At 41.5% G+C, this 25,305-nt stretch overlaps 1 protein-coding gene across 7 annotated transcripts in view; it reads left to right on the forward strand.

Moving 5' to 3' along the window:
* p4ha2 (prolyl 4-hydroxylase subunit alpha 2) overlaps positions 1–25,305 on the forward strand; it is a 133,815-nt gene that overhangs the window by 62,915 nt on the left and 45,595 nt on the right. For all 7 annotated transcript variants that reach the window (XM_033029879.1, XM_033029878.1, XM_033029873.1 and 4 more), the window contains 6 exons: positions 983–1,079; positions 3,304–3,455; positions 5,123–5,260; positions 6,415–6,654; positions 11,499–11,692; positions 23,370–23,546. In XM_033029879.1, the coding sequence (XP_032885770.1) occupies positions 983–1,079; positions 3,304–3,455; positions 5,123–5,260; positions 6,415–6,654; positions 11,499–11,692; positions 23,370–23,546 (998 nt within the window). The remainder of the gene's footprint in view (positions 1–982; positions 1,080–3,303; positions 3,456–5,122; positions 5,261–6,414; positions 6,655–11,498; positions 11,693–23,369; positions 23,547–25,305) is intronic.

Below are 25,305 nucleotides of genomic sequence, written 5' to 3' on the forward strand. Positions count from 1 at the left end.
ATGGGGAGTGAGATAAGGATGGAGGGAGGGACACGGATGAACGGGCAGACATGGATGGAGACAGAGACACACATGCAGATGGATGGAAGGACGGGGGTGGGGAAAGAGACCTGAATTGGTGTGGAGGACAGAGATGGAGAGACAGACATGGATGGAGCAGTAGATATGGACTGAGGGAGACAGAGGCACTGAGCCAGAGGGGCAGGGAGTTAGTGGGAGAGGGAATGGGAGAGAGGGAGAGGGGGGTGAGGGGGACGGGAGGGAGAGGGAGGGGGAGAGAGAAAGTGGGGGGCAGAGATAGAAGGGGGGCACAGAGAGGGGGCACAGCAAGAAAGAGAGAAAGAGACAGAGAGAGAGGGGGGTACAGGGGGGGGGGGGGAGAAACAGAGACAGAGACAGAGGCAGAGACAGAGATTCAAGTTTTGATACTACTTGGGTATAATCGGTAAGTCAGGACTACAATTCCTTGGTTAACAGTCTCCCAGGATTTGTGGATACAGAAACATTGCTTCCAAGGGCAGCCAACTCTTCACTTTAGCTGGCCAAACATCAGTTAAGCCTTGGAACACTACTAAATGTCAAGCTTGGTTACTCAGTTGATCACATTTGGATTGAGTTGGTGGTTGGATTATATCTTCATTTTAGAGTCACGATCTCTCATGACCCGCTCAAAGGTAGCTGTGCTTAAAATGCTGGTCACAGCATTCAATATTAACCATGTGACAGTCACACATGAGAAAGGTTGGTACTGTTATTCTAGATTGTTCTTCATGCAATAATTTGTTCCTCAAAGTTGATTTAAGGCTATGCAATGGAAAGCAGCCAAAAATGATGCATGTTTATCGATTCATCTTTTCAGTTGTAGCAAAATCTTGGCCTAAACTATTTTTAGTTCTTGTTGATAGTCCACAGCCTAGAATATAACTTGCTAGATAGATATTCATCAACTTTTTCAATAAAGTAAATTCCTTTTTCCTTTAAGGTCAAATGACGGACTTAATTTTCACGGAAAAAGACCTGGTCAAATCTCTGAAGGAATATATAACTGCAGAAGAGACAAAGTTAACAGCAATTAAAAGGTAGTATAATGTAGTTTTATAATGTAGTCATTTACTTGCAATCTGCTGTAGCTTTCCCATATTCAGGGGAACTATAGAGCATTGATTGGGTACCTCCAGCATCTTCAGAAGAGAGAAAGAGAGACACACAGACATACAAGTCTTAATACTCCTTGAGTTTAATTCGTAAAAGCAGATGTTTGCAAGTTAGCCAGGTCCACAATTCCCACCAAGCCTTACATGGTTCTTGATCACAGTGGGCCTCTGCAGAGTGGAAGTCACTGTGTTGGACACATAATTGATATAACTGCTACAAATAACTTAATGTGGTACATCATTTAAATCTAAGAGCTAAAACACGTTGGCTAAGAAGTGTATGCATCTTCTACGTGCGTCAGATAATGCTCTCCCTCGCATGGAGTACTGCCTGTTAGACCATGAGACACAGGAACAGATTTAGGCTATTTGGCCCCATCAAGTCTACTCTGCCATTCAATTATGGTGGATCTATTTCACCCTCTTAACTCCATTCTCCTGCATTCTCCCCATAACCGTTGACACCATTACTAATCAAGAACCTATGATACCCAATAACTTTGCGTCCATCGCTGTTTGTGGCAATGAATTCCACAGATTCACCACCCACTGGCTGAAGAAACTTTTCCTCATCTCCATTCTGAAGGTATGTTTTTTTTATTCTGAGGCTGTGCTCTCTGGAACTAGATTCTCCCACTACTTGAAACATCCTTTCCACATCCTATCTAGGTATTTCACTGTTGAGTAGAGAAACCTTTGTTCTCCAATACTGTTCTATTACTTTCACCCTGCTAAGCACATATTGGTTGCAAACAGAAGTGAATTTGTCCTCTTTGTATAAAAGCAACACTTAGAGTCATAAAATCTTGCGTGGAAACAGGCCCTTGGTCCAATTTGCCCACACCGGCCAACATGTCTCGTCTACATTAATCCCATCTGCCTGTGTTTGGCTCATATCCCTCTAAATCTGTCCTATCCATGTACCTGTCTGAATGTTTCTTAAACGTGGTGACCGTTTCTGCCTCGCCTACCTCCTCTGGCAGCTCGTTCCATTCACCCACCAGCCTTTGTGTGAAACCCCTCTTCCCATAATTGAAACAAATGGCTCTCATTTTACTTTGCAATCCCCAAATCACCTTGTAAATTATTTGGTGCCAACTTCAATGCTGTTTATACGAAGGTGTTGACTGTTACCACTTATCCACTCACCCAATCCTTTAACCTCTTACATTTTTCCTTACTACATGGAACAAAACCATAGGTGTCATCAAACAATCCCATTGTCCCACTAATTTTCCTTGTAATTATCCTCATCAACTTCTTCCTTCCTCCTCCAATTAACCTACCAACCCGCACCTCTTTTGGATGTGGAAGGAAACCCATGCAGTCACAAGGAGAATGTACAAACTCCGCACAGACATCACTCAAAGTCAAGGCTGCTCCTGTGCAGCAGAAACTTGAAAGTATACGCCTCCACACTCGGGAACAGCTGCTTCTCCTTTGTTATCCGTCTTTGGCATGGTCCTTCCTTGAGCTAGAGTACGATTCATCTCCACCCTATAGTGGATATTAGACTTTGTCTACAGGACTGATGCGCTACAATGCCAGGAACTATATTCTGCTCTCTGTATCTTCCCCTTAGATCTACCTATTATCCTTGAGTTTGACTTGATTGTATCTACCATTATACTGTATATGGCATATAATGCAAAAGTTTTTCACTGTACCTCAATATACGTGACAATAATGAAGCTAAATCTAAACCTAAACCCAGTTCACTTTAGCTTTGAAGCTGCTGGCCTACTGGCTGTGCCTCTGTGACATCCCTAGTTCCTTTGCAAAGCTAATGAGTTGAATAACGTAGACACAAGGAATTGCAGATGCTGGTTTACAAGAAAAGACAGAAAGTGCTGGAGTAACTCACATCTCAGGAGGATGTCGATAGGTGATGTTTCTGGTTGGGTCCCTTCTTCAGACTAGGTCTAAAAAATTGTTCTGGACCAAGATGTCACCTAGGTATGTTCTCCAGCGATGCTGTCTGACCTGTTGAGTTACGCCAGCACATTGTGTATTTTCTAGAGTTGAATAACTGTTCCAGAACACAGCAGAGCAGGGCTCTCCAACCCTCAATGTTGTAAATGATGTTGTGATTACTTAAAGAATGCTTTTTTCCCCCTTCTAATTATTGCACTTCCTACCACGTTTGTAGCTGGGCTGAAAAGCTGGATGAACTGACACGCACATCAACGTCTGACCCAGAAGCATATCTGGGCCATCCAGTAAATGCATACAAGCTAATGAAAAGGTTGAACACGGAATGGGTAAAACTGGAAAGTTTGGTTCTGCAGCATACTTCTGATGGTAAGTGATGGAAAATGTTACCATTGTGATAGAGTGACGGTGGTGGTTTCGAGTCTTCCCTTTAGCATTAATACCGGAATCCAGTGTAATCTTTGCTCTGATATCCCATGATGGACTCACTTGTGAAATCTGTTGTCATGCAAAATCTTCACGATATAAAATACTTTCTGAAACTATCCTTGTGAACAACAAATGTAGAATACATTTTTTAGACCACAAAAGGACAACTTGGAACTCTCCCATTCCCTTCCCCCTCACCCCTACATCCACACATCAAGCCATTGCCATTAGAATACTTTCCCCTCCACTTCCTGTGTGACATAGAATCATAGAGCATGGAAACAGGCCCTTCGGCACAGCTAGCCCACACTAACCAAGGTGCCCATCTATACTAATCCCACCTGCCCAAGTTTGGCCCATATCCCTCTAAACCTTTCCTATCGATGTACCTGTCCAAATGTCTTTTAAATGTTGTTATAGTGTCTGCCTCAACTACCTGCTCTGGCAGCTCATTTCATATAATCACCACTGAAAATGTTGTCCCTCATATTCCTATTAAATCTTCCCCTCTCATCTTAAACGTATGTCCTCTGGTTCTTCTTTCCTCTTCACTGAGTAAACGACTCTAACCTCAATTGGTCCCTTGTTTGTGCTGACACAGTTGCCCGCTATCCTGTTATCCATCACCCGCTGACCCACTCCTCTCTATGATCTTTGCTCTTGAGCTGGTCCCCTCACTGTTCAGACGGAAAGCACTGCCAGAGGTGAGCGGGCTGGCAGAAGGCACTGAGGTCCCGGCAGCCGCTCGCAGCCACCCAAGCTAGTTCCCTCACTGGCCACAATGCGGTGGCTCTGCGCCTGGAGCGCCGCGGGCGCGGTGAGTGAGTGGATTACTGGCATGATCCCCGACCCCCTCCGTCTCAACACTCCTGCCCTCCCCGCAAATTTACCCCTGGCCAGTCTCCCCAATTGGTCCGTTGAACTAGTTTTGTCATTCAATATGATCACAACTGATTCAACTTGTCCCGGTGTGCCCCCATTTATCCCACCATCTCTCCACCTGTCGTCATCCTCCACCCCCCACCCTTTCAGTAGTTCAGAATGAAGGGGATTTGGAAGCCTTGGGCAAATTGAATTGTTACTTTCTTTATTTTTAATTTTTACGGAGAGAACAATCTGCGCATGCGCGGTTGAAGATTTTTTTTAAAGCCGACTGACTGCATACCCTGAGTAATTACTCACGGCACGTGCCTGAATATGACTCGTTTATAATTATATATTTATATTTCTATGAAAATTGTTCCCATTTGGGCCCCGCACCGCCTAAGGCCGGCCCTGGCGGCATTTAAGAAACTTTTGGATTGGCACATGGATATGCAGTGAATGGCAATTAAGGGCTGTTCTTATGTGCCGACAATTAAGGGCTGTTCTTTGCATCACCTTCGGCACATACATTGAGGGCAGAAGGGCCTCTCCCTGTGCTGTACTGTTCTATGCTCTATTACCTGAGCATATTGTGTTGTAGGCCAGCTATGCTAGTGCAAGCAAGAATTTCATTCTTCTGTTGTCGGTGCATATGAGAATGAAACACTCTTGATAATTCTTGGCATGCTTGCATTTGTTGCTGGAGTTTCTCATGAATCCATTTTATTTTTATTCCTGGGCAGGCTTCATTGCCAATCTCTCGATTCAGCGGCAGCACTTCCCTACAGATGAAGATGAGAGTGGAGCAGCAAAAGCCCTCATGCGTTTGCAAGACACTTACAAGCTGGATTCAGACAGCATTTCCAAGGGCAGGCTGCCAGGTACCTAAAGCGTCAGGTTCCCAGTTACTACAATATAGTTGACACTATGGACGACCCATATGTTGTGAAATTTCAGCTGCTTGGCTTGAATCAGAAATTTGCTTCAATGTAGAGGTGAAGAAAACTCCACCTTGTTTATTCTGATACAGTACCATAGTCAGTTGGTATAACAATCAGGAAAATTGATTAGTTATCTATCTTAGCAAAACCAGGCAGATGGGTTAAGAATAGCTTCCTTAGAGAAGCAAAAGAAATTCAATGCCAAGCACATTATTGAATCAGTGGTCGCCTAAAGAGGGATAGTGATTTAAAATACTGCATTTTTTTTAACAGCATATGATTTCTAACACTGATTTAGTTGAAGCTCCAGTAATTGGAAGCATTTTGGCAGAGGCAGTGGGATGAAGGAAATATAAATGACTCTTCCCAGATGGCTGAGGTCTGATTGTGCTGAGTACAAATGAAATCATCAGTTCCCTGTCTATTGTACATTATCCACCATTCAGCCAAGTGTGTCTAAATCTAAGGATTACCGCTATTAATTCTCCGTCCTACTTCCATTCTGACCTCGACTCATACACTGTTCAAGTCAATTACAAAGTAAGAATGGGGAACAACTCCTTTTCTGTTCAAGTTGGCCCATTCGGTAGGGTCTACATTACAAGATCCTAATCTGGAATTCCCTGTGTAAACTCTTTTATCTCTTTATGAGCAGTAGAGCTGCAGCCTTACGGCGCCAGAGACCTGGGTTTGATCGTAAGCTCGGATGCTGTCTGTACGGAGTTTGTACATTCTCCCTGTGATCGCGTGGGTTTTCTATGAGATTCCCCCACGTCCCAGTTTCCCCCACATCCCAAAGACATATGAGTTTGTAAGTTAATTGGCTTTTGCAAAATTGCCCCTATGGTGTTGGAAGTGGATACAAAAGTGGGATAACATAGAACGAACATGAACAGGTGATTGATGGTCGGAGTGAACTCCAGGGCCTGTTTCCACACTGTATTTTCAAACTAAACTAAACTAAACTCTCTTGAAGCTTGCAGTCACATTTCCCTTGGTAATTCTCCTTTTGAAATTGCTTGTTTACAGTACATCAGATTAAAAGGTGGTTATTGTTGTCGCTGTTGTCTCCACTTCACAACTGTGTCTTGTAGGTGTGCAATACCTGGTCTCTCTCACAGTCGACGACTGCTTTGAGTTGGGGAAGGTTGCTTATAACGACGGCGACTACTACCACACCATTTTATGGATGGAACAAACCCTGAAGCAGATGGAGGAAGGGGAGCCTGGAGCAGTGACGAAAGCTGAAGCCTTGGACTATCTCAGCTACTCTGTGTATCAGATGGGAGACCTAGCACGTGCCTTAGAACTAACAAATCATCTAATAGCTGCTGGTAAGAGCAAGAATAACTCTCGCAACAACTATTGTAGTGTTACTGGATTAATATAGGCATCTTGCTTTTTATGAGTGCTTTATGAAGGTCTTTAGAATAACACCCTTGTCTAATTACTAACGAAGTGTTATTTACATATTCGAAATAATATGCTCAAATTTGTGCCTGGCAGCGTGGTTGCATGCGTGGCCCGGCGTTTGTTTGATTTACGTGCTTTTGATGTACACGCTGCTTTTGAAGCAATTAACCCCCACGTAAAACATGAGGTGCCTGTCCTCCCAATTCAGTAGTGTTACTGGGTTAGTAAGGCAGTGCCACGTGTGGGATAGTGTTAGTGTATGGCTAATCCGATATTAGTTGTACCGTAATGTCACTGGATGTAATCCATTAGCAGGGTGGAGTCGTGTTACGGTATGCCTTACCCAGTAGTAGGGATGCAGCTAATATCCTTAATGAAATAAGGGATAGGCAGGTGGGTGGTGTTGGACTAATTATCCATTAGCATGGATTAGAGGAGTGCTTCCATATTCATCACAACTCTTCTTTCATATATGACATTGTTGAGATTTTTCCAATATATAAAACTAGATGGCTTGGTTCGTGGCTTGGTTCGGCTATTTGAGCGCCCTGGAGAGGAAAAGACAAAAAGTAGTAAACACTGCCCAGCCCATCATCGGCTCTGACCTTCCTTCCATCGAGGGTATTTATCGCAGTCGCTGCCACAAAAAGGCTGGCAGTATCATCAAAGACCCACACCATCCTGGCCACACACTCATCTCCCTGCTACCTTCAGGTAGAAGGTACAGGAGCCTGAAGACTGCAACAACCATGTTCAGGAATAGCTACTTCCCCACAGCCATCAGGCTATTAAACCTGGCTCGGACAAAACTCTGATTATTAATAACCCATTTTCTGTTATTGCACTTTATCAGTTTATTTATTCATGTGTGTATATATTTATAGTATGGTATATGGACACACTTATCTGTTTTGTAGTAAATGCCTACTATGTTCTGTGTGCTGAAGCAAAGCAAGAAGAATTTCATTGTCCTATACAGGGACACATGACAATAAACTCACTTGAACTTGAACTTGAACTTGAGATAAATATATAAATATATACAAAAAATGCCAGAACATAGGTCTGTGCCGCATAGGAACAGGCCCTTCACCCACAATGTCTGTGCCAAACATAATGTTAAGACCAACTGTTATCTGAATGCACATAATCCATATCACTCAATTCTCTGCACATCCATATTCCTATCCAAAAGTCTCTTAAAACACCACTATCGTATCTGCTTCCACGTTTGAAAGTTCAAATGTACCCCATTAGCCAGTAATCACATGGTGAGATGTGGCTTTTATTATAATATTAAAACCACGTGGGTAATATAAGGACAAAACAAACCTCTCAAGAACCATAGGACACAGTTTACTGTGAGAGGGGAACAATTTGATAGGAACCGGAGGGGCAACTTATTCACACAAAGGTTGGTAGGTATATTGAATGAGTTGCCAGAGGAGGTAGACAAATGCTGGAGTAACTCAGTGGTACGAAATGATTTAGAACAAATCAGAGCTGGCACAGATGACCATGGAAAGGTGGAGCCCACAATGATCGATGGTTGGCTGTGGAAGAGGTGATAATGAAGGGGTATATGTATGCAAACAGTGGAGCCAGCAGGATGATTAGGGCAGAGAGAGAGGGAATGTAAGGGTTACTTGTAATTAGAGAAATCAATATTCATACCACTGGGTTGTAAGCATCCCAAACAAAATATGAGATGCTGTTCCTCCAATTTGCATGTGGTGGAGGTACCAGAGGAGGTACCAACCATGCCAGAAGAGAGAGTTAATGCAGGTACTATTACAACATCTAAAATACATTTGGACAGGTACATGAATAAGAAAGGTTTAGAAGGATATGGACCAAACACAGGTAGGTGGGATAGTGGAGATGGGCATCTTGATCAGTGTGGGCAGGTTCGGCCAAAGGACATGTTTCCGTGCTGTATAACTTTGACTTTCAAATCCACTTGGCTGTAGAGAAGTGAACCTATAAAGCCATCGTGAGACTGCCAATAAAGTCTTGGCTTCTCTTGGCCATTGTAAATTGAGAAGTTTACTTTTAGGTGAGGAAATAGGAAATTAGATCATGTTATACAGATGTGTCCTTGCCTGGGGCAAGGTCGGATTGAAAGCTGGGACCTGAACACACAACAACCTGTAAACACTGCCCTCCAGCAGACACACTGCACTTGTGACAATATGGACAGCTAAAAATCTATGTAAGTCTGACAACTCTCCAGCTTTGCCCTGAGGCTACCTGATTTATGAACTGATTTCCAAAAGCAGTGTTCAAAAATAGGTATGATGTGCGCTTTTTAAATTGTCTGTATCATTTCTTTTTATGAGGCAATTCCCCCCCCTTGGAACCTGGCTGACCAATTGCACCAATTTCTTCCCTCTCCCTCATCCTCCACTTGTACCATTTACAACAGATACACAATTCACAACTTTCCTATCCCTGAGCTTAACAATTCACAACTTCTTATCCTCTCAAACTCACACCTACATCTCTGGCGTTTGTACAACCATCTGGCTATCAAATAACCCCCTTGCCTGTGCACACCTATTACCGGCTGCGCTCTATCCGGCCTCTCCTCTCTTCCAGCTTTCTTTCCCATCCCCTGCAACCCGTCCGAAGAAGGGTTCCAACACAAAACATCACCTATCCATGTTATCCAGGGATAATGCTTGACCCGTGTGTTACTCCAGCATTATGTGTCTATCTTTGGAAGAAAAAGGCATTTGACTTTGAGACATGAGAGTAGTGCCATTCATTTTGCTGCCACAGTACTCTGTATATATGTGTTCCAAATGGTTGAGGATAGGCTGTGTTCGTTGAGGAAGAATGCAGGATGGAGGACCTGGTCCTGGGATAGAACTTGAATGTACATAGTAGAAAAACTGAATTTTCAACAATGTTTGAATAGAGCAGACAAACATGCATTGCTGGCAAAGATGGATTAAGCCATTTTTGCAAAGAGACTGAACAAATATTTCATTCATGAGCTGTTTGCCAACGGGCTTGGAGGCACAGGACACCTTACTCACACCTTGCCGCCTATTCCTTTTCTCTGGAGATGCTGCTTAACCCACTGAGTTGCTCCAGCTTTTTCTGTTTTATCCGATCAAAGGCCTGTTGTTCGAGTGCTTTACCAAAGGAAATCGGAAAAGCAGTGCTCAAGTTGTGGGCTCGTGAGGGTTACAAGAGTTGAGATGGAGTAAGAGTGCATTAGTTTGATTTAAATGATTTAGTCCTTTATTACTGAAACATTATGATCATATACCTGTCCAAAAAGGGGTCAGTTGGAAATTTGTAGTCTGGGAAAATGAGTAATGGGATGCAATTTGTGCTTGGGATCTGGGCTGTAATGTTAGATTACTAGACGAGTGGGGGAAGAGGGGGGGGGGGGGGTGTTCAGACAATAATCGTCCACTACAAATGGGAGAGGGGTTGGGAGGGAGAGTTACAAGGACTGAAGGAGAGCCAGGTAATTTGTATAGAGCGTCACTGTGAATCAAAGTCCCAGCAACAGCTGAGCGTCCATGCAGGGAAATCTTTTTAAGAGGCACAGCCACTAGCCTCTGGTGCAATAAAGACTCTGGCTCTGCTGAATGGATTGTGGTCAGTGCAAGCAAACAATTAGAGAGGAACACAAGGAACTGCAGATGTTAGAATTTTGCATAGAACAACAAGTGCTGAAGTAACTCAGAGGGTCAGGCAGCATATCTGGAAAACATGGATAGGCAACATTTCGGGCCAGGATCCTTCTTCAGATTCTTACTCCTTATTCAAAAATATAGAGAGGCATTTGCACATCTGTGGACAAGAATGCACAGATAATGGTTACTTCAGGAGTTAGCACTATAATTGTGTGGCTGCACTTACCAGAGACAATTCAGCAGAGCCAGAATTTTCATTGTGCCAGAAGATTATAAACTTTTGCCTGGAGGACATGGAAAGAAAATTGCAACCTTCCTGCTGCTTACATGAAGGCCCCGTTTCTCAATAACATTCTTATTTTTCTGTCGGCAAAATTGATTTGCATATAAAGCAGTAATGTGATGCCATGCAGGCATATCTCTCAACACTAACAGTGAATTCTTTCATCCTTTATTACTGAAACATTTTGACCATATACCTGTCCAAGATTTATGACTTAATATAGCACAGTGCTGGGAGTTTGTACAACATTTTGACAGCTGTGAACATCTGTGAAGGAAGTATAGTTCTATTTGGAAGTGTGTCATGTTTAAATGTTCAACCCACACACTCAGGTCTCATCGAATAAATGTTATGTTCTGTGTTTAGCGGGCAACCTTTTAACCATTAACAAAAAACTGTGATGCTGGAAAAAATCCAGCATTTTAAAGCATTACTGGAAAAAATCCTTTCATCACATTTCTGCATTTTACCTCTTTGTATTATCATCAATGATTTGATTACTTATTTATTTTTGTTACTTTATTTAGATAGTCATACAGGATGGAAACAGGCCCTTCGGCCTAACTTATCCATGCCAACCAAGATGCTCCATTTATATTCCTGCTGAGGATTGCTGGGAATGTTATGGCTGAAAGTTTGCATTTGTTAAAACTACTTTTTAGTTGAATAGTGTTATATTTAAAAATGTGTTAGTGTTATTGTTTGCTAACACTACACACTAGTATGTCTAATCTAAAGTGGTTTGCTTTTCCAACTTTATTTGCTGAAGAGAATTTGAAAAAAAAAACATTGTTTTTAATAAGATCTCATTGCTTCCCTCTGTGTTTAGATCCAACACACTTGAGAGCAAAGTCTAACCTCCACTACTTTACTAACTTGCTGAAAGAAGAGGAGCAAGCAAATCAAAGGACAGATGAAGAACCCTCTGAACCTTTGGCAACAGGGACCTATGCACGGCCGAAAGGGTACTTGCCCGAGCGGGATGCCTATGAAGGTCTGTGTCGAGGGGAAGGAATTAAGATGGTAAGAACACTAGAGCATAAGGTCACAAGGAATAAGAGTAGAATAGTAAGATTAAACGAGAACTTACCAGTTTGAAGTTTGATCCTTATTTTATGAGGAGGAACGTTGAGGACTACGTGAAGAACCCGCTTACGACGCATGCGTGTCATTCTTCAAAGCAGCGGTGTGGAATCACAGATAACTATAATGACTAAACATAGTAAGATTAGACAACAGATACCAGTTCAGACTATGATCAAGGGTGGGAGCGGAGGGCACGTAGTCCTCAACGTTCCTCCTCATAAAATAAGGATCAAACTTCAAACTGGTAAGTTCTCGTTTAATCTTACTATTTTACTTCGGAGTCACGTGAGTGACTACGTGAAGATTTTAAAGCTCTGTGATTTCATGCCGTGGAACGAGTCCATGCATCACATCTGCCTTGATTTTTGGGGAGAGTAGAGTTAACAACATTAGACATCAATACGATATTGAAATCCAACAGTAAAATTATGAACACCAATTATTGCCCCTATTTATGGGTCTATTATATTACAGAACTTAAATTTGTTTCTGTAAATGTTTCAGGTTCAATGACTGGTCTGTTATAAAGTTGTTGGAAAATTCCTCCGTTGGCCATCCTGCTGTCTTGAGGATTTGGTCCATTGGTACGTCCAACTTCATAGCTGCTAATGTAGCTGCAGCCCTGGTGGAGTGAGATTTGAAATGCTAGTTCCCACTCCAGCCTATTTAGGACTTGTTTTAGCCATCCAGAGATGGTCTGGACTGTCACTGTTTTAAATGGCTGTTAGTAGCTGATTAAAGTGACATTCCTCCCCTCTGATGATCTTAGTATACTTCAAGTATGATAGTAAGTGTGTTATAATACAGAGACGACCATCTGTAGGGTAGGCCCTGAATTCTGTTTTTTAGGCCTGCTGACCCCTGTCTGTTCTGTATGACTATTACACTGATGTAAACCTTAATTTCCAGATGAAATAATCATGTTGTCCAACCTTGTTTTCTGTGGTGACTGGACCCTTGTGGCGTGACCAGGACCATCAGCATGACTGTTTTCATAGTCAGTTTCCGTAGGAACAGAGCTGTAGCTGGAGACCAGTTTCTTAACATGGTCAGTTCAATGCTCACATCCCATATTTGGGAGTACCTGGTTCTTGGGGATTAATTTTAAAAATGCCCCTCATGAGTTTGTTTACCAGGGTTTGTCCCAACAGAATGCCGCTCTGTACCTTCGACAGGTATATTGACAGAGCACCTCTGGCGCAGTTGATGGCACTATGACTGAGCCTCTCATCGTAATGGAGGCTTGCCAGGAATTCCAGAACAGACGGGATGTTCATAGATCTGTGGGTGATGATTATTGTTGTGACAGTACTTCCCATTACTAGATGATACCAAGTACTGATGTTTAGGTGGACAGTCTGTGACCCGCTGAAATAATTCCGCATTCGGTCCGTCGGTCCCAGGTGTAGAAGAGGTGCTTTCAACTCTAAATAAATAGGTTAATATATAATAGTGACGGGTAACTCCCCTTGTTGCGGGAAGACCCAGTAAGTTAGGTCTATGATGGGTGGTGATGTATGGTTCTGACCCATGTTGATATCACCAGTACCCCGGTTGCGTAGGGCAATCAGGTATATCAAGATTCGAGACGTGAAGTCTATAGTTTCTTCCTAAATAACCGACTGATGAGGCAAAGGGAGGGATGCATAAATGATCACCCAATCAGCAAAGATACATCTGAACCACTGCCCCAGGTTCTGGCTCCCAAGAACATAATTTGATAACTGGTAAGAGCATGGATGTGAATAGGTCGTTATCTGGTGTTCCATACCAGCTGTTCCAGCAATACATATTTTATCCAACATCCATACAGAGTTTTTGGACTTAGCGTGACCTGTTGTCTGCCACTAAATTCAGTTTCCCTGGTAGTTGGATGCTGATATCCAATCTCTATCTGGATACGCTATTAATCCAGATTAATAGAGACAGTGACTCTAAGACTATTGCCTGCATCACAGTGTGGAGGTACCCGGTGAACTCACCGCGGCGGATGCCAGCCCGTGTCCATTGTGTGCTGCTAGTATTACATGTATGGCTGCAGGCAACAACATCTCGTTCAGACCGAAAGGTCTGATTGACAAGGATTCAATTCAATTCAATTCACAAATAGTGTTGGCCAGATAGTCAAATGGTGTCGATATGTTTCTACCCATATGGTTGACATATGCTACTTCGGTGGTGTTGTCAATTTGTAGATTAACATACTGGTGTTATAACCCAAAACAATTTGACTTAAAGCCATGACTAGCTCTCACTTCCCCAGGTATATATGCCCAACGTTAGTAGTGATGCCTCCTGAGCATTCCATCTCCCCCACAGCTGGAGATGGAATTAGTAGCATCCCAATCCAAGGCCCATCAGTATGTGGTTCCATAGACGGGTAACTGTGTTTGGTTGTTTCATAAGTCTGTCAGAATGACCCCCACATAATTTCTTGAGTGACACGTGTAGCGCTCTGTACTATGATTATGTAAAGGTCCGATATCATGTGGCTGTCACACAGCCCCTAATGCCAATTATTCTACTACCAGTCTGATGGCTGGTTTAGTTCCCTGGAAGCCTCCATAAAGGCTGTACCCTTTCTTACGGCAAAGTACTGCCATGTTATATGACATCATCATAAAAATCAACATCCCAAAAGGCTGAACTGACTTTGCCGTAAGAAAGTGTTAACGGTGGACCGCAGACGATCTGTTGTGTTAAATACATCTGTGGGCACCTTCAATGAGTCCTATATAGCAAGTGTATTTTAATACCATGCTTGCCATGTAGTACCCTAGGATCAATCCCTTAGTTGCACCAAAGGTTCCCATTTGTAATGAATATAAAGTACGAAGTATTCAAATTAGTCAATCTAAGATGAAGTGGCAACCACCTCTAAATTATGAGAAGGATATTTAGGACACAAATCCCTGTGATTCGTGTGGATGTCCTCCTTAAGTCCTATAATATATGGGCACTGTAGTTCAGTATGCGCTTTAGTTGTTTCTTTCCCTGTAAGCATGAACATTCAGTTCGGTACATGCTGAACTGGAGGATAATGGAATGAAGAATTCTAAGGTATGCCCCTGTACTTCTGAATTTTAAGTGTCGGTAGAATAATTCTATGCATACAGATAGATCTGTTATCCACTACCAATCTCCCTGGTTCCTATTAGTAGGTTAGTTACTATTTCGGCATCCTCCATGGTCGTTGAGGTGCCGGTGTCTGATGAGGGTAGCACATTTCTCAGGAAGTAGTTTTTAAGACGTTCCTTAATGTGTCCCAGAGTTCCCTCGATGTGAAGATCTTTCCCTGTTAAGATAAGATGCCTCCAAATTTTAATATTGGAGGTTGGGAGGTTCCAGGTTTTCATCTGTTAGGACTTAGAACATTCTTTCGTTTCAATTCCGTGTCCTACCATGTTTAGGTTGATACTGGGAACATTCAAGTTTTGCAGTTCCCTGATGGTAAGTGTTTTCCCATAGGTTTTCCGCACCCTAAGTGTACTAGGGGTATGTTCTGCTCCCCTGTTCAAGTGGAGCCCAAACTTGACCCCCTATACTCCCCTCTGAGAAGGGAGAACACTGTGCAGCCCTACAAGAGGTACTGCTGTAGGACTTACTAGCTGCCTTTCTGTGACTAGCCTCCATCTCATGGAGCTGCCACTTACATGCTCCAACAGCTGCTCCAGCTGGTCCCGATGCTCTCGGGCACCCAACCGGCTCCAATGCACAAGATCACTGGCCATTGCGGCTGCTTCTGAAGCCGTTACTCCTGAGACTGCTCCTGCTGCAGTTCCTGCAGCCACTCCATCCGGCTCCAATGCTCACGGGCAATGGCCGTCACGGCTGCTCCTGAAGCTGCTTCTGCAGTCAGCCCAGGATTGAGTCTCGGTGTTCCCCTCTGATGAGTGAGAAACTCTGTGCCGCCCCACAAGGAGTACTGCTGTGGGGCTTATTAGTTGCCCACTGTGGCTTTGCCACTTTGGAGTATTTCCACTCTGCAGCCCCACAAGGGGTACTGCTCCTGCAGCCGGTCCAACCGGCTCCAATGCTCTCGGGCACTGGCCGCTCCCGGCTGCTTTATCCTGCATGCTGCAGCCGCTACAACCGACCTCGGTGCTCACGGGCACCGGCCGCTCACGGCTGCTCGTCATGCTGCAGCCGCTCCAACCGACCCCGGTGCTCACGGGCACTGGTCGCTCGCGGCTGCTTAATCTCTCCTGCAGCCGGTCCAACCGGCTCCAATGCTCTCGGGCACTGGCCGCTCCCGGCTGCTTTATCCTGCATGCTGCAGCTGCTACAACCGACCTCGGTGCTCACGGGCACCGGCCGTCACGGCTGCTGGTCATGCTGCAGCCGCTCCAACCGACCCCGGTGCTCACGGGCACTGGTCGCTCGCGGCTGCTTGCCATCTCCTCCAGCCGCTCAAACCGACCCCCATGCACACGGGCACTGGTCGCTCGCGGCTGCTCCTCTCCCGACCGGCCTGGGCCGGCGCGGGAGCGAAGTCGGGAGCGAAATCGGGCACAGCTGTTCCCATTACGGGAGATCAGCGTGCCGTTTGCTGCTGCTGCTGCCGGCTGCCCGCAATTTTGCAGGTTCTCCCCCGCCAGCTTTCTCGCTCCTTCAAGCGCCTCGGACCCATGTATAGGTCCGTGGGGCTGTAGTCCGAGTCGTCGGAAATGACTGCTCCAGACATGCTCCACCGCTGTCGGCGTGCTCCTGGAGCTGAAGTCGGCTCCGGCTCCCGTTTTAAGGGAGAAAACAGTGCCCCGGCCGTGGCTGGCTTCCTGCAGTTCTGCAGACTCTCCCCAGCCAGTTCTCATCAGCCTTCTGTAGAAAGAAAAAAGGTAAGTAAAAGAAACGACGTTCCCTCACCTTACTGTTGCAGGTTCAACCCCTGCCGTTTGGGAGGAACATCCTTCCTCCAGCAATGACGAGTTCGAATGCATGTAGCGTAATGGCACGCATGCGTCGTAAGCGGGTTCTTCACGTAGTCACTCACGTGACTCCGAAGTAAAATTAGGCCATTCGGCCCATCAAGTCTACTCCGCCATTCAATCATGGCTGATCTATCTCTCCCTCCTAATCCCATTCTCCTGCCTTCTCCTCATAACCTCTGACACGTACTAATCAAGAATCTATCTTTGCCTTAAAAATATCCACTGACTTGGCCTCTGCAACCTTCTGTGGTAAATAATTCCACAGCTTCACCACTCTCTGACTAAAGAAATGTATCAATTTCTCCTAATCTCCTTCCTTTTTTTTTTTTTTTTTTTTTTGAAAATATTTTTTATTGGAGATAGGTACATAACCAAATTACATCATTACAGTCTTACATTTTTAAATTGATAATATTGTCAATTATTATTACATTGTCTCCAATACTTTTTGCCTTTTTTTTTTTTTTTAAACTAGATAGAACTAAAGAGATAGATGAAGTAAAGAAAGAAAAGAAAGAGAAGAAAAACAAAAAAAAAAAAAAAAAACAAAAAGAAAAAAGGTAGTTAAAGAAGAATGGAAAAATTTATTAAAACAAAAAAGACTTCATTCGAGATATATTCGTACATTTCAGAGTATAGTATTTCATCCATTCTTTAGCCCGCGTGCTAGTCAGGTTCCTGTGCTGAACCATTCTGACCCTTTAAGTAATCAATAAAAGGAGACCATGTTCCAACGAATAATTCCTGTTTGTCCAACAGGGAAAATCTGATTCTTTCCACGTTTAAGGTCTCCGTCATTTCTATAATCCACATTTTGATTGTGGGGGCCGTAGGTCCTTTCCAAAATTTTAGAATTAATTTTTTTCCTGTTATTAAACTATAATCAATAAAGTTTCTTTGTGTTGTTCTAAGTGTTTGATTTAATTCTAATATTCCGAGTATTATTAATTTTGGATCTGGGTCCAATTGTGTGCTGGTTACTTTAGATATTATACTAAAAATATTTACCCAGAATTTTTTAATTTTTATACAGTTTGCAAACATATGAGATAATGTAGCTTCTAAATGTTGACATTTATCACATATAGGTGAGATATGTTGAAAAATTTTATGTAGTTTTGTTTTTGAATAATGTAACCTATGTATTACTTTAAATTGTATTAGAGAATGTCTGGCGTTTAGTGAACACTGATGTATGTGTTGCAAACTTTCTTCCCAAGTATCTTTCGTTATTACTTGATTTAATTCTTTTTCCCATGTTTGTCTGTGTAAGTCCGTCGAGGGAATGTCACTGTCTAATAAGATATTGTATATATAAGATATTAATTTTTCTGTATTAGGATGTTTGTTCCAACATTCATCAAGAATTTCTGAATTTCTAATTCGAAAATTTTGGGAGTTCGATTTTACATAATCTCTAAGTTGAAGATATCTGAAATAATCATTTCCTCGAAGTCCATAAGTCTGTTGCAATTCCTGAAATGTCAGAAAAGTGCCTTCCTTGTAAAGTTGTCCCATATTTTTAATTCCATAATTCTTCCATTGTGTAAAACCCCCGTCCAACCATGAAGGCTTAAACAAAGGATTATTCACAATTGGAAGAAAAAGTGATAAATTATCTAATTTTAATGTCTTTTTTAATTGTTTCCAGATTCGTATAGCACTAAATATTATAGGGTTTTCCCTATAAATTTTTTTGTTTAATTTAGACGTAGCAAATAATATCGAACCGATATCAAAAGGTAAACAATCTTCCTTTTCCATTTTTAACCAGTCTGGTTGATGATCTATTTCTTCCAACCAGAAATTCATATTTTTAATGTTAACTGCCCAGAAATAAAACAAAAAATTGGGTAAAACCAAGCCTCCATTTATTTTTGATTTACACAAGTGTCTTTTGTTTATCCTATGATTCTTATAATCCCAGATAAAATCATTAACAATAGAGTCCAATTTTTTAAAAAAGTTTTTTGCCAGATATATCGGAATTGTCTGAAAAAGATATAATATTTGCGGTAAAAAAATCATTTTTATGGCATTGATTTTGCCTACCATTGAGATAGGAAGTGTTTTCCAGTATTGAATATTCTTATGTAGTTTGTTCAGTAATGGGGGGAAATTTGCTTTAAATAATGATGTATATATCTTAGTTACATAAATACCTAGATATTTAAATTTTTCATTTACTATTTTAAATGGAAATTGTTGTATTGTCTGTTTGTTATGTTCCCTTATTGGCATAATTTCACTTTTATTCCAATTTATTCTGTATCCTGAAAGTGAACCAAATTGGGTTATTAGCTTTAATAAGTTTGGAATACTAATTTCTGGTTTTGTAATGTAAATTAATACATCATCTGCGTATAGAGAAATTTTATTCACTGTGTCCTTTGTGTTATACCCATGTATTTCCGGATGCCCCCTAACTCTTTCTGCCAGTGGCTCAATAGCAAGCGCAAATAATAATGGAGATAATGGGCATCCTTGTCTACAACCTCTAGATAGGCTAAATTTAGGTGACAACCTTTGGTTTGTAAATATTCTAGCCGTGGGATTTGTATATAACAGTTTTATCCATGTACAGAATTTCTCCCCTAGCTGCATATTTTCCATCACCGAAAATAAATAAGGCCATTCGACCTGATCAAATGCTTTTTCAGCGTCAAGTGAAATTATTGCTAGATCTTCATTAATAATTCTCTTAGAATATATAATATTAAATAATCTTCTTAGATTATAATATGAGTACCGTTTCTGAATAAAGCCTGTTTGGTCAGGGTGTATTAATTTATTCATCACTGTACTTAATCTATGCGCTAGTATTTTAGTTAAAATTTTCTGATCTGTATTTAAAAGTGCAATTGCTCTGTATGATCCCGGGTCTTCCAGATCTTTATCAGCTTTAGGAATAAGTGTTATTATTGATTCATTTAAAGTGTCTGGAAGTTTCTGTTGAGTATATATATACTCATACAGTCTTTGTAAACGTGGGCTAAGCAAATCATAAAATTTTTTATAAAATTCGGAACCTAAACCATCTGGTCCTACTGCTTTACCATTTTTTAAAGAGCCAATAGACTCCTCAATATCCTTTATCGTAATCTCCCTTTCTAATAATTCTCTATCGTTTGAATCTAAACCTTTTAAATTACATTTTATTAAAAAATCTGCTATTCCTTCTGATTGTGCTACGGTTTTAGTTGAATAAAGGTTATGATAATATTGGAGAAATCTATCATTTATATCCTTGGGCATTTTTAATAATTCTCCTGTCTCTGTTCTAATTTTATGAATTGTTTTTTCCCCTTCCATTTTTCGCAATTGACGTGCTAATAATTTTTGTGGTTTGTCTCCAAATTCAAAATGTAGTTGTTTGGTTTTTTGATAAAGTTTTATTACTTGTTCTGAATACATTTTATTTAATTTATATTTCAATACCGCAATTTTATTATGTTTTAAAGTAGATGGCATTCTCGCATTTTCTATATCTAGTTGCTTGATTTCAATTTCCAATGTTTGTTGCTTAATCCTGTTCTCTTTATTATAAAATGCTTGAGCAGAAATTAATGTACCTCGAACATACGCTTTAAACGTTTCCCACATAAGAGAAATAGGTGTGTCAGGGTTGTCATTTACCTCAAAAAATATTTGAATCTGTTTAATAATATATTCCTGGCATGATCTTTCGTTCAAAATTTGTGGGTTAAATCTCCAATATGCTTGTTTCTCGGACATTCCATTTAATCTCCTTCCTAAAAGAACATCCATTAATTCTGAGACTATGACTTGTTCTAGACTCTCCCACTAATGGAAACATCCTCTCCACGCCCACTCTATCAAAGTCTTTCACTATTCTGTATGTTTCAATGAGGTCCCCCCTCATTCTTCTAACTCCAGCGAGTACAGGCCCTGTGCCAACAAAGGCTGAGCAATGACAAAATACTGAAAGAAAGGTACTGTTTAATATTGTACAATAGAATTCTTTTTTTGAGTGTTGACACTTGCATGTGAGTTATGAAAGGGATGGATCTATGCCTTGCAAATGCCTTGTGCATAAAATCATAGATGGTTAATAGCACAGAAGAATGCCATTTGGTTGTCAAGTCTATGCTAGCTTTCGGTAAGACCAATACAGAAGGATACACTTCCCCTGTAACCTTTTTTTCCCTTTCAAGTATTGATCCTGTTCCTTTCTTGAAAACCCCATTTAATTTGCTTCCATCATCTTATTAGTCAATGTATTTCAGGTGCTAACAATGCTTGTGCATTTTACACTTTAGCCTCACATCCCTCTGGTTATTTTATCAGTCTCCACAAATTATTCTTGCTTGGTTGTTGACACTTCCACCAATGGGATCAGGCTTCCTGCTATGGAGACCCCAATCTTTTTGGTTGCTTGGAAATATTTCATCTTAATTGTCTCTTTCACAAGTCACCACAGTCTGATCTTTCCCTTGTGCAGAAAGTTTAATTATGTGAACCTGATTTGCAAAAAGGCTTCATCACATTGTGGCATGTTGTATTCTAGTCAGTTATAGTTGAGATGTTCTATAACTCAAGACATCAAGCAGAATTAGTATACTATACGAAATAGTTTTTTTTTAATGGATTATTGCATAAAGGTAGATAATGGAAATTCATAAGATGGCAAAGGAAGATCCTGTTGGTTAAGTGAAACATTGCTTCAATGGATTAAGAATTGGTCAAGTTGCCTAAGATTGAGCAGATGGCTGTGGGTCGTTTGGTACTTAGTTACTGGAGATCTCTCACAGAAATTGATAGCAAGTCTTTTACAAACATTTTATTATCACAATAAATGAGCATTGTATAGGTGTTGGAGTTAAGGTCTTTATGTTAATAGATGTTAAGAAAATGTCTGCGACTCTTAGAATTGTGAAATAAATTTCTTGAAGGGGTTTTAATTGTGCTATACTTCAGAGTAAACCTCAGAAAATGTTAGACACAAAATAGGTCAGAAACCTTCTTCAGACCCGTATATAATTTATTTAGTGGTTCTTGTGCACAGTACAAAGTATGATCATGTTCGGTTGTTATTGATTAAGTCTTACATCCAGAAATCCAAAGGTCAAATTTTTAGACAGATGTTCAATTTTCTCCGCAGCATCTGACGATATTTTTAGGGGAAGGATTCATCTGGAATTTAGGAGCTTCTATCAGTAATAATTACTATGTAGCTACTGATTAAAGTGGAAAATCAACACATCTATTAATGTACTTTAGGGATGGAAATTTGCTGCATCAAGAATATGACTTAACAAGATGAATGCTTATTTTCTTTACGAAATGGTCGGCAAACCTGTCAATTCAAGGGTAGTTGGGGCCAATCTATATGTAACTTTTAAGGCAGAGATTGATAGGTTCTTGATTAGGAAGGGCGTCAAAGGTTACGGGGAGAAAGTAGACACAAAATGCTGGAGTAACTTAGCGGGACAAGCAGCATCTCTGGAGAGAAGGAAGGGGTGATGTTTTGGGTCGAGACCCTTCAGCCTGAGTGGTTATGGAGAGAAGGCAGGAGAATGGGGTTGAGAGATGGTATAAACTCAATGGGCTGAATGACTTAATTCTGCTCCTATGTCTTCTGGTCTTATGGAGACTTTTGATTTTTGTAACCAGCTATTTTGAAAAAGAAGAACCATCTGATGTTAGTGTATTTAGATTCTCAATAAGCAACCAGTGAGGTGCTGCACAGGAGGTTATTACATGAAGACACGAGGAACTGCAGATGCTGGAACCTTGAGTAAAACACAAAGTGCTGGAGTAACTCAGCAGGTCAGTCAGCATCTGTGGAGGAAATGGACAGACAATGTTTCGGTTAGGACCTTCAGATTTATTGTAGAAGGGGGGCGAAAGTTGGAAATTAGGTTGGGGCAGGACAAAGCCTGCAAGTGATAGGTGGACACAGGTAGGGGGATTTAATTGGGTGTGCACTAGGGTGGGGGGGTGGAGGGGTCTTAAGATAGGAGGACGAAGGCAGGTGTTAGTTAAAATTGGAGGATTTAATGTTCATACTATTGGTTGTAAGGTAACTAGGTGCAATATGAGATGCTGTTCCTCCGGTCTGTGTTCATGGGATTACAGTAGAGAAAGGATTTGAGGTGGATGGACAAAGGCTGGAAATGAAAAGGAGAACAAGATGGCATCAGATAAGAACAGAAACAGAATGAAATGTAAAGCCGGTGGAGGAAAAGGTGGAAGGGAACAGGAGGTGAAGGGAGGAGGTGGATAGTGGGAGAAATGTGCATGCATTGAGCTGGGGATGGGGAGGCATAGGAAAGAGCTGTGGACCTGTTGTGGCAAACTGAGTCAAGGTTGCTTGGTAGACTGGATAGACGTGTTCCATAGCCAACCAACCTCTCAAAGGACTTCATGATGGTGGAGGTCCTGGTTATTGGACGGTAGTCGTTAAGGTACGAGATCTTGCTTTTCCTGTTAGTGGTTACAGTGGTCTTCTTGAATTGAATCAAATAGTTGCAGAGAGGTGAGAGATGGATGGACTTCTATGTGCCGTATCATTCATTGATCCATCGTGCATTTTGGCAGGATGTTTCTAAATGTTCCTGTCAGCAACTGATGAGAGCAATCACCACATAATCCAGAAAAGAGTGTGTTGAACCTGCATTGGATCTGACAAGGAATTTTTCATTCAACTTTTTACTCCTCTGCAGACTGCTCGACGGCAGAAGCGATTGTTCTGTCGTTACCACAACAACAACAACCATCCACGTTTGCTTTTTGCCCCCATCAAAGAGGAAGATGAGTGGGACAGTCCGCACATTGTTCGATACCATGAGGTGTTGTCTGATGCAGAAATCGAAAGGATTAAAGAATTAGCCAAGCCCAGGGTGAGTGAACTATCATAGAAACATAGAAAATAGGTGCAGGAGTTGGTTATTCGGCCCTTCAAGCCAGCACCACCATTCAATATGATCATAGCTGATCATCCAAAATCAGTACCCTGTTCCTGCTTTCTCCCCATATCCCTTGATTCCGTTAGCCCTAAGAACTTGATCTAACTCTCTCTATCATTTGAACTCCAAAATGTACCTAAGTAGTACTTTGTATATCTCATTGCAAAATACAGTTTGTCACAATTGTTTGACTGCTTGACCTCGGGGCTGTGTTGTTGAGGGCCTTTTCCTCAACAAGGAAAACTGTGTTTGTTTTTCTATCGCGCAGCTCTCACTGTGATGTTGGGCTTCACTTTAACCTTGCTGTGAATGATGCATTCGTTGGTTCTGTATTAATTTACGTCCATAAATAATCAAATGGAAAATACCGTACAAAGTTCCAATCAGTCATTCGATAATTGTGAAATCTGCTTCATCCACTTGGAAGAAATTTATAAAATTGGCAACCTACAGTTAAAAAAATTATAATTGTAATTTAGTGCAAAAATGCTAGTTTGGGAAAGAGAATTTTATTCTAATCAAATGGTTCGACAACAAATTCCTTGGCTTCCCTCCAACACCCAACATTTATTACGCAGATTATTGTGAAATTCTGGCCCTAAAGCCGAGAGACAAAGCCTATAATTTTCAAATTAGCAAAAAATTAATTGTGCTTTGTTATTAATATTTGTTTGGAGGAGAATGAAGACCATATAATATTTGTGCTTACTTTGCAGAGCTGCCCCTTCAGGTTTGTTGTGCTTATCCCACTATTGACACTGTTAAGAAAGTCTTGACGTATTATCTAGCATTTTGTGATTGGCTTTGGAAGGAGTGCTGGCCCAAGCACTCTCAGAAATCTTCTCAAATAATGGCAATGAGGACAAAAAGTCCACCATCAAGAATCAGCTCCCATGCTTCTACCAATTCCACTTTTCAGCTTTATAAATCGCTGAACAGTTTAATATTTTACTATTAATAATAATATAAGAGCAAAGGATAAATGGAGATGAGGATTGAATAGTTGACTGAGGCCTAAGGTAATGCTTGGGTCCGGCTGTAACTGTGGGAAGAGAAACAGAGGTAACGCTTCAGGTTGTACACCTTTCATTGGGAATGGGATGGAGAGAGGAAAGGCTTGTTAAACTGCAGGGAGAGTGCGGAGATTTCTCTGATAAGGGTAAAACGGGGCCCCCATGCTGAGCAGTCCAGCATTTTCTGCTTTTAGTTTAGATTTCCAGCAACTATAGTTTTTTTTAATTGGTGTTGAATATTTAACTCGAACAAATTCTGAAATTGAAAGGGCTAAAGAATTAGCCAAGCCCAGGGTGAGTGAGCTATATCATAGAACTATAGAAACATAGAAAATAGGTACACGAGTAGGCCATTCAACCCTTTGAGCCAGCACCGCCATTCAATATGATCATGGGTGATCATCAAAATCAGCACCTCATTCCTGCTTTCTCCCCATGTCCTTTGATTCTATTAGCCCTAAGAGATATATCTAAATCCCTGATGATGCCGGCTGCCTTTTTGAGGCAGCGTCTCCCATAGATCCCCTCGATAGTCTGGAGGACAGTACCCGTGATGGACTGGCAATGTTCACCAATTAAGTACATAAAGAGTTATAATAACACTACAGATGCTGGAAATCTGAATCCAAACTGAAAATGCTGGTAATAATTAAACATGTCAGTTGAAATACATGTTGTGA

This window comes from Amblyraja radiata, chromosome 11 (assembly GCF_010909765.2).
Source record: "Amblyraja radiata isolate CabotCenter1 chromosome 11, sAmbRad1.1.pri, whole genome shotgun sequence".
NCBI lineage: Eukaryota > Metazoa > Chordata > Chondrichthyes > Rajiformes > Rajidae > Amblyraja > Amblyraja radiata.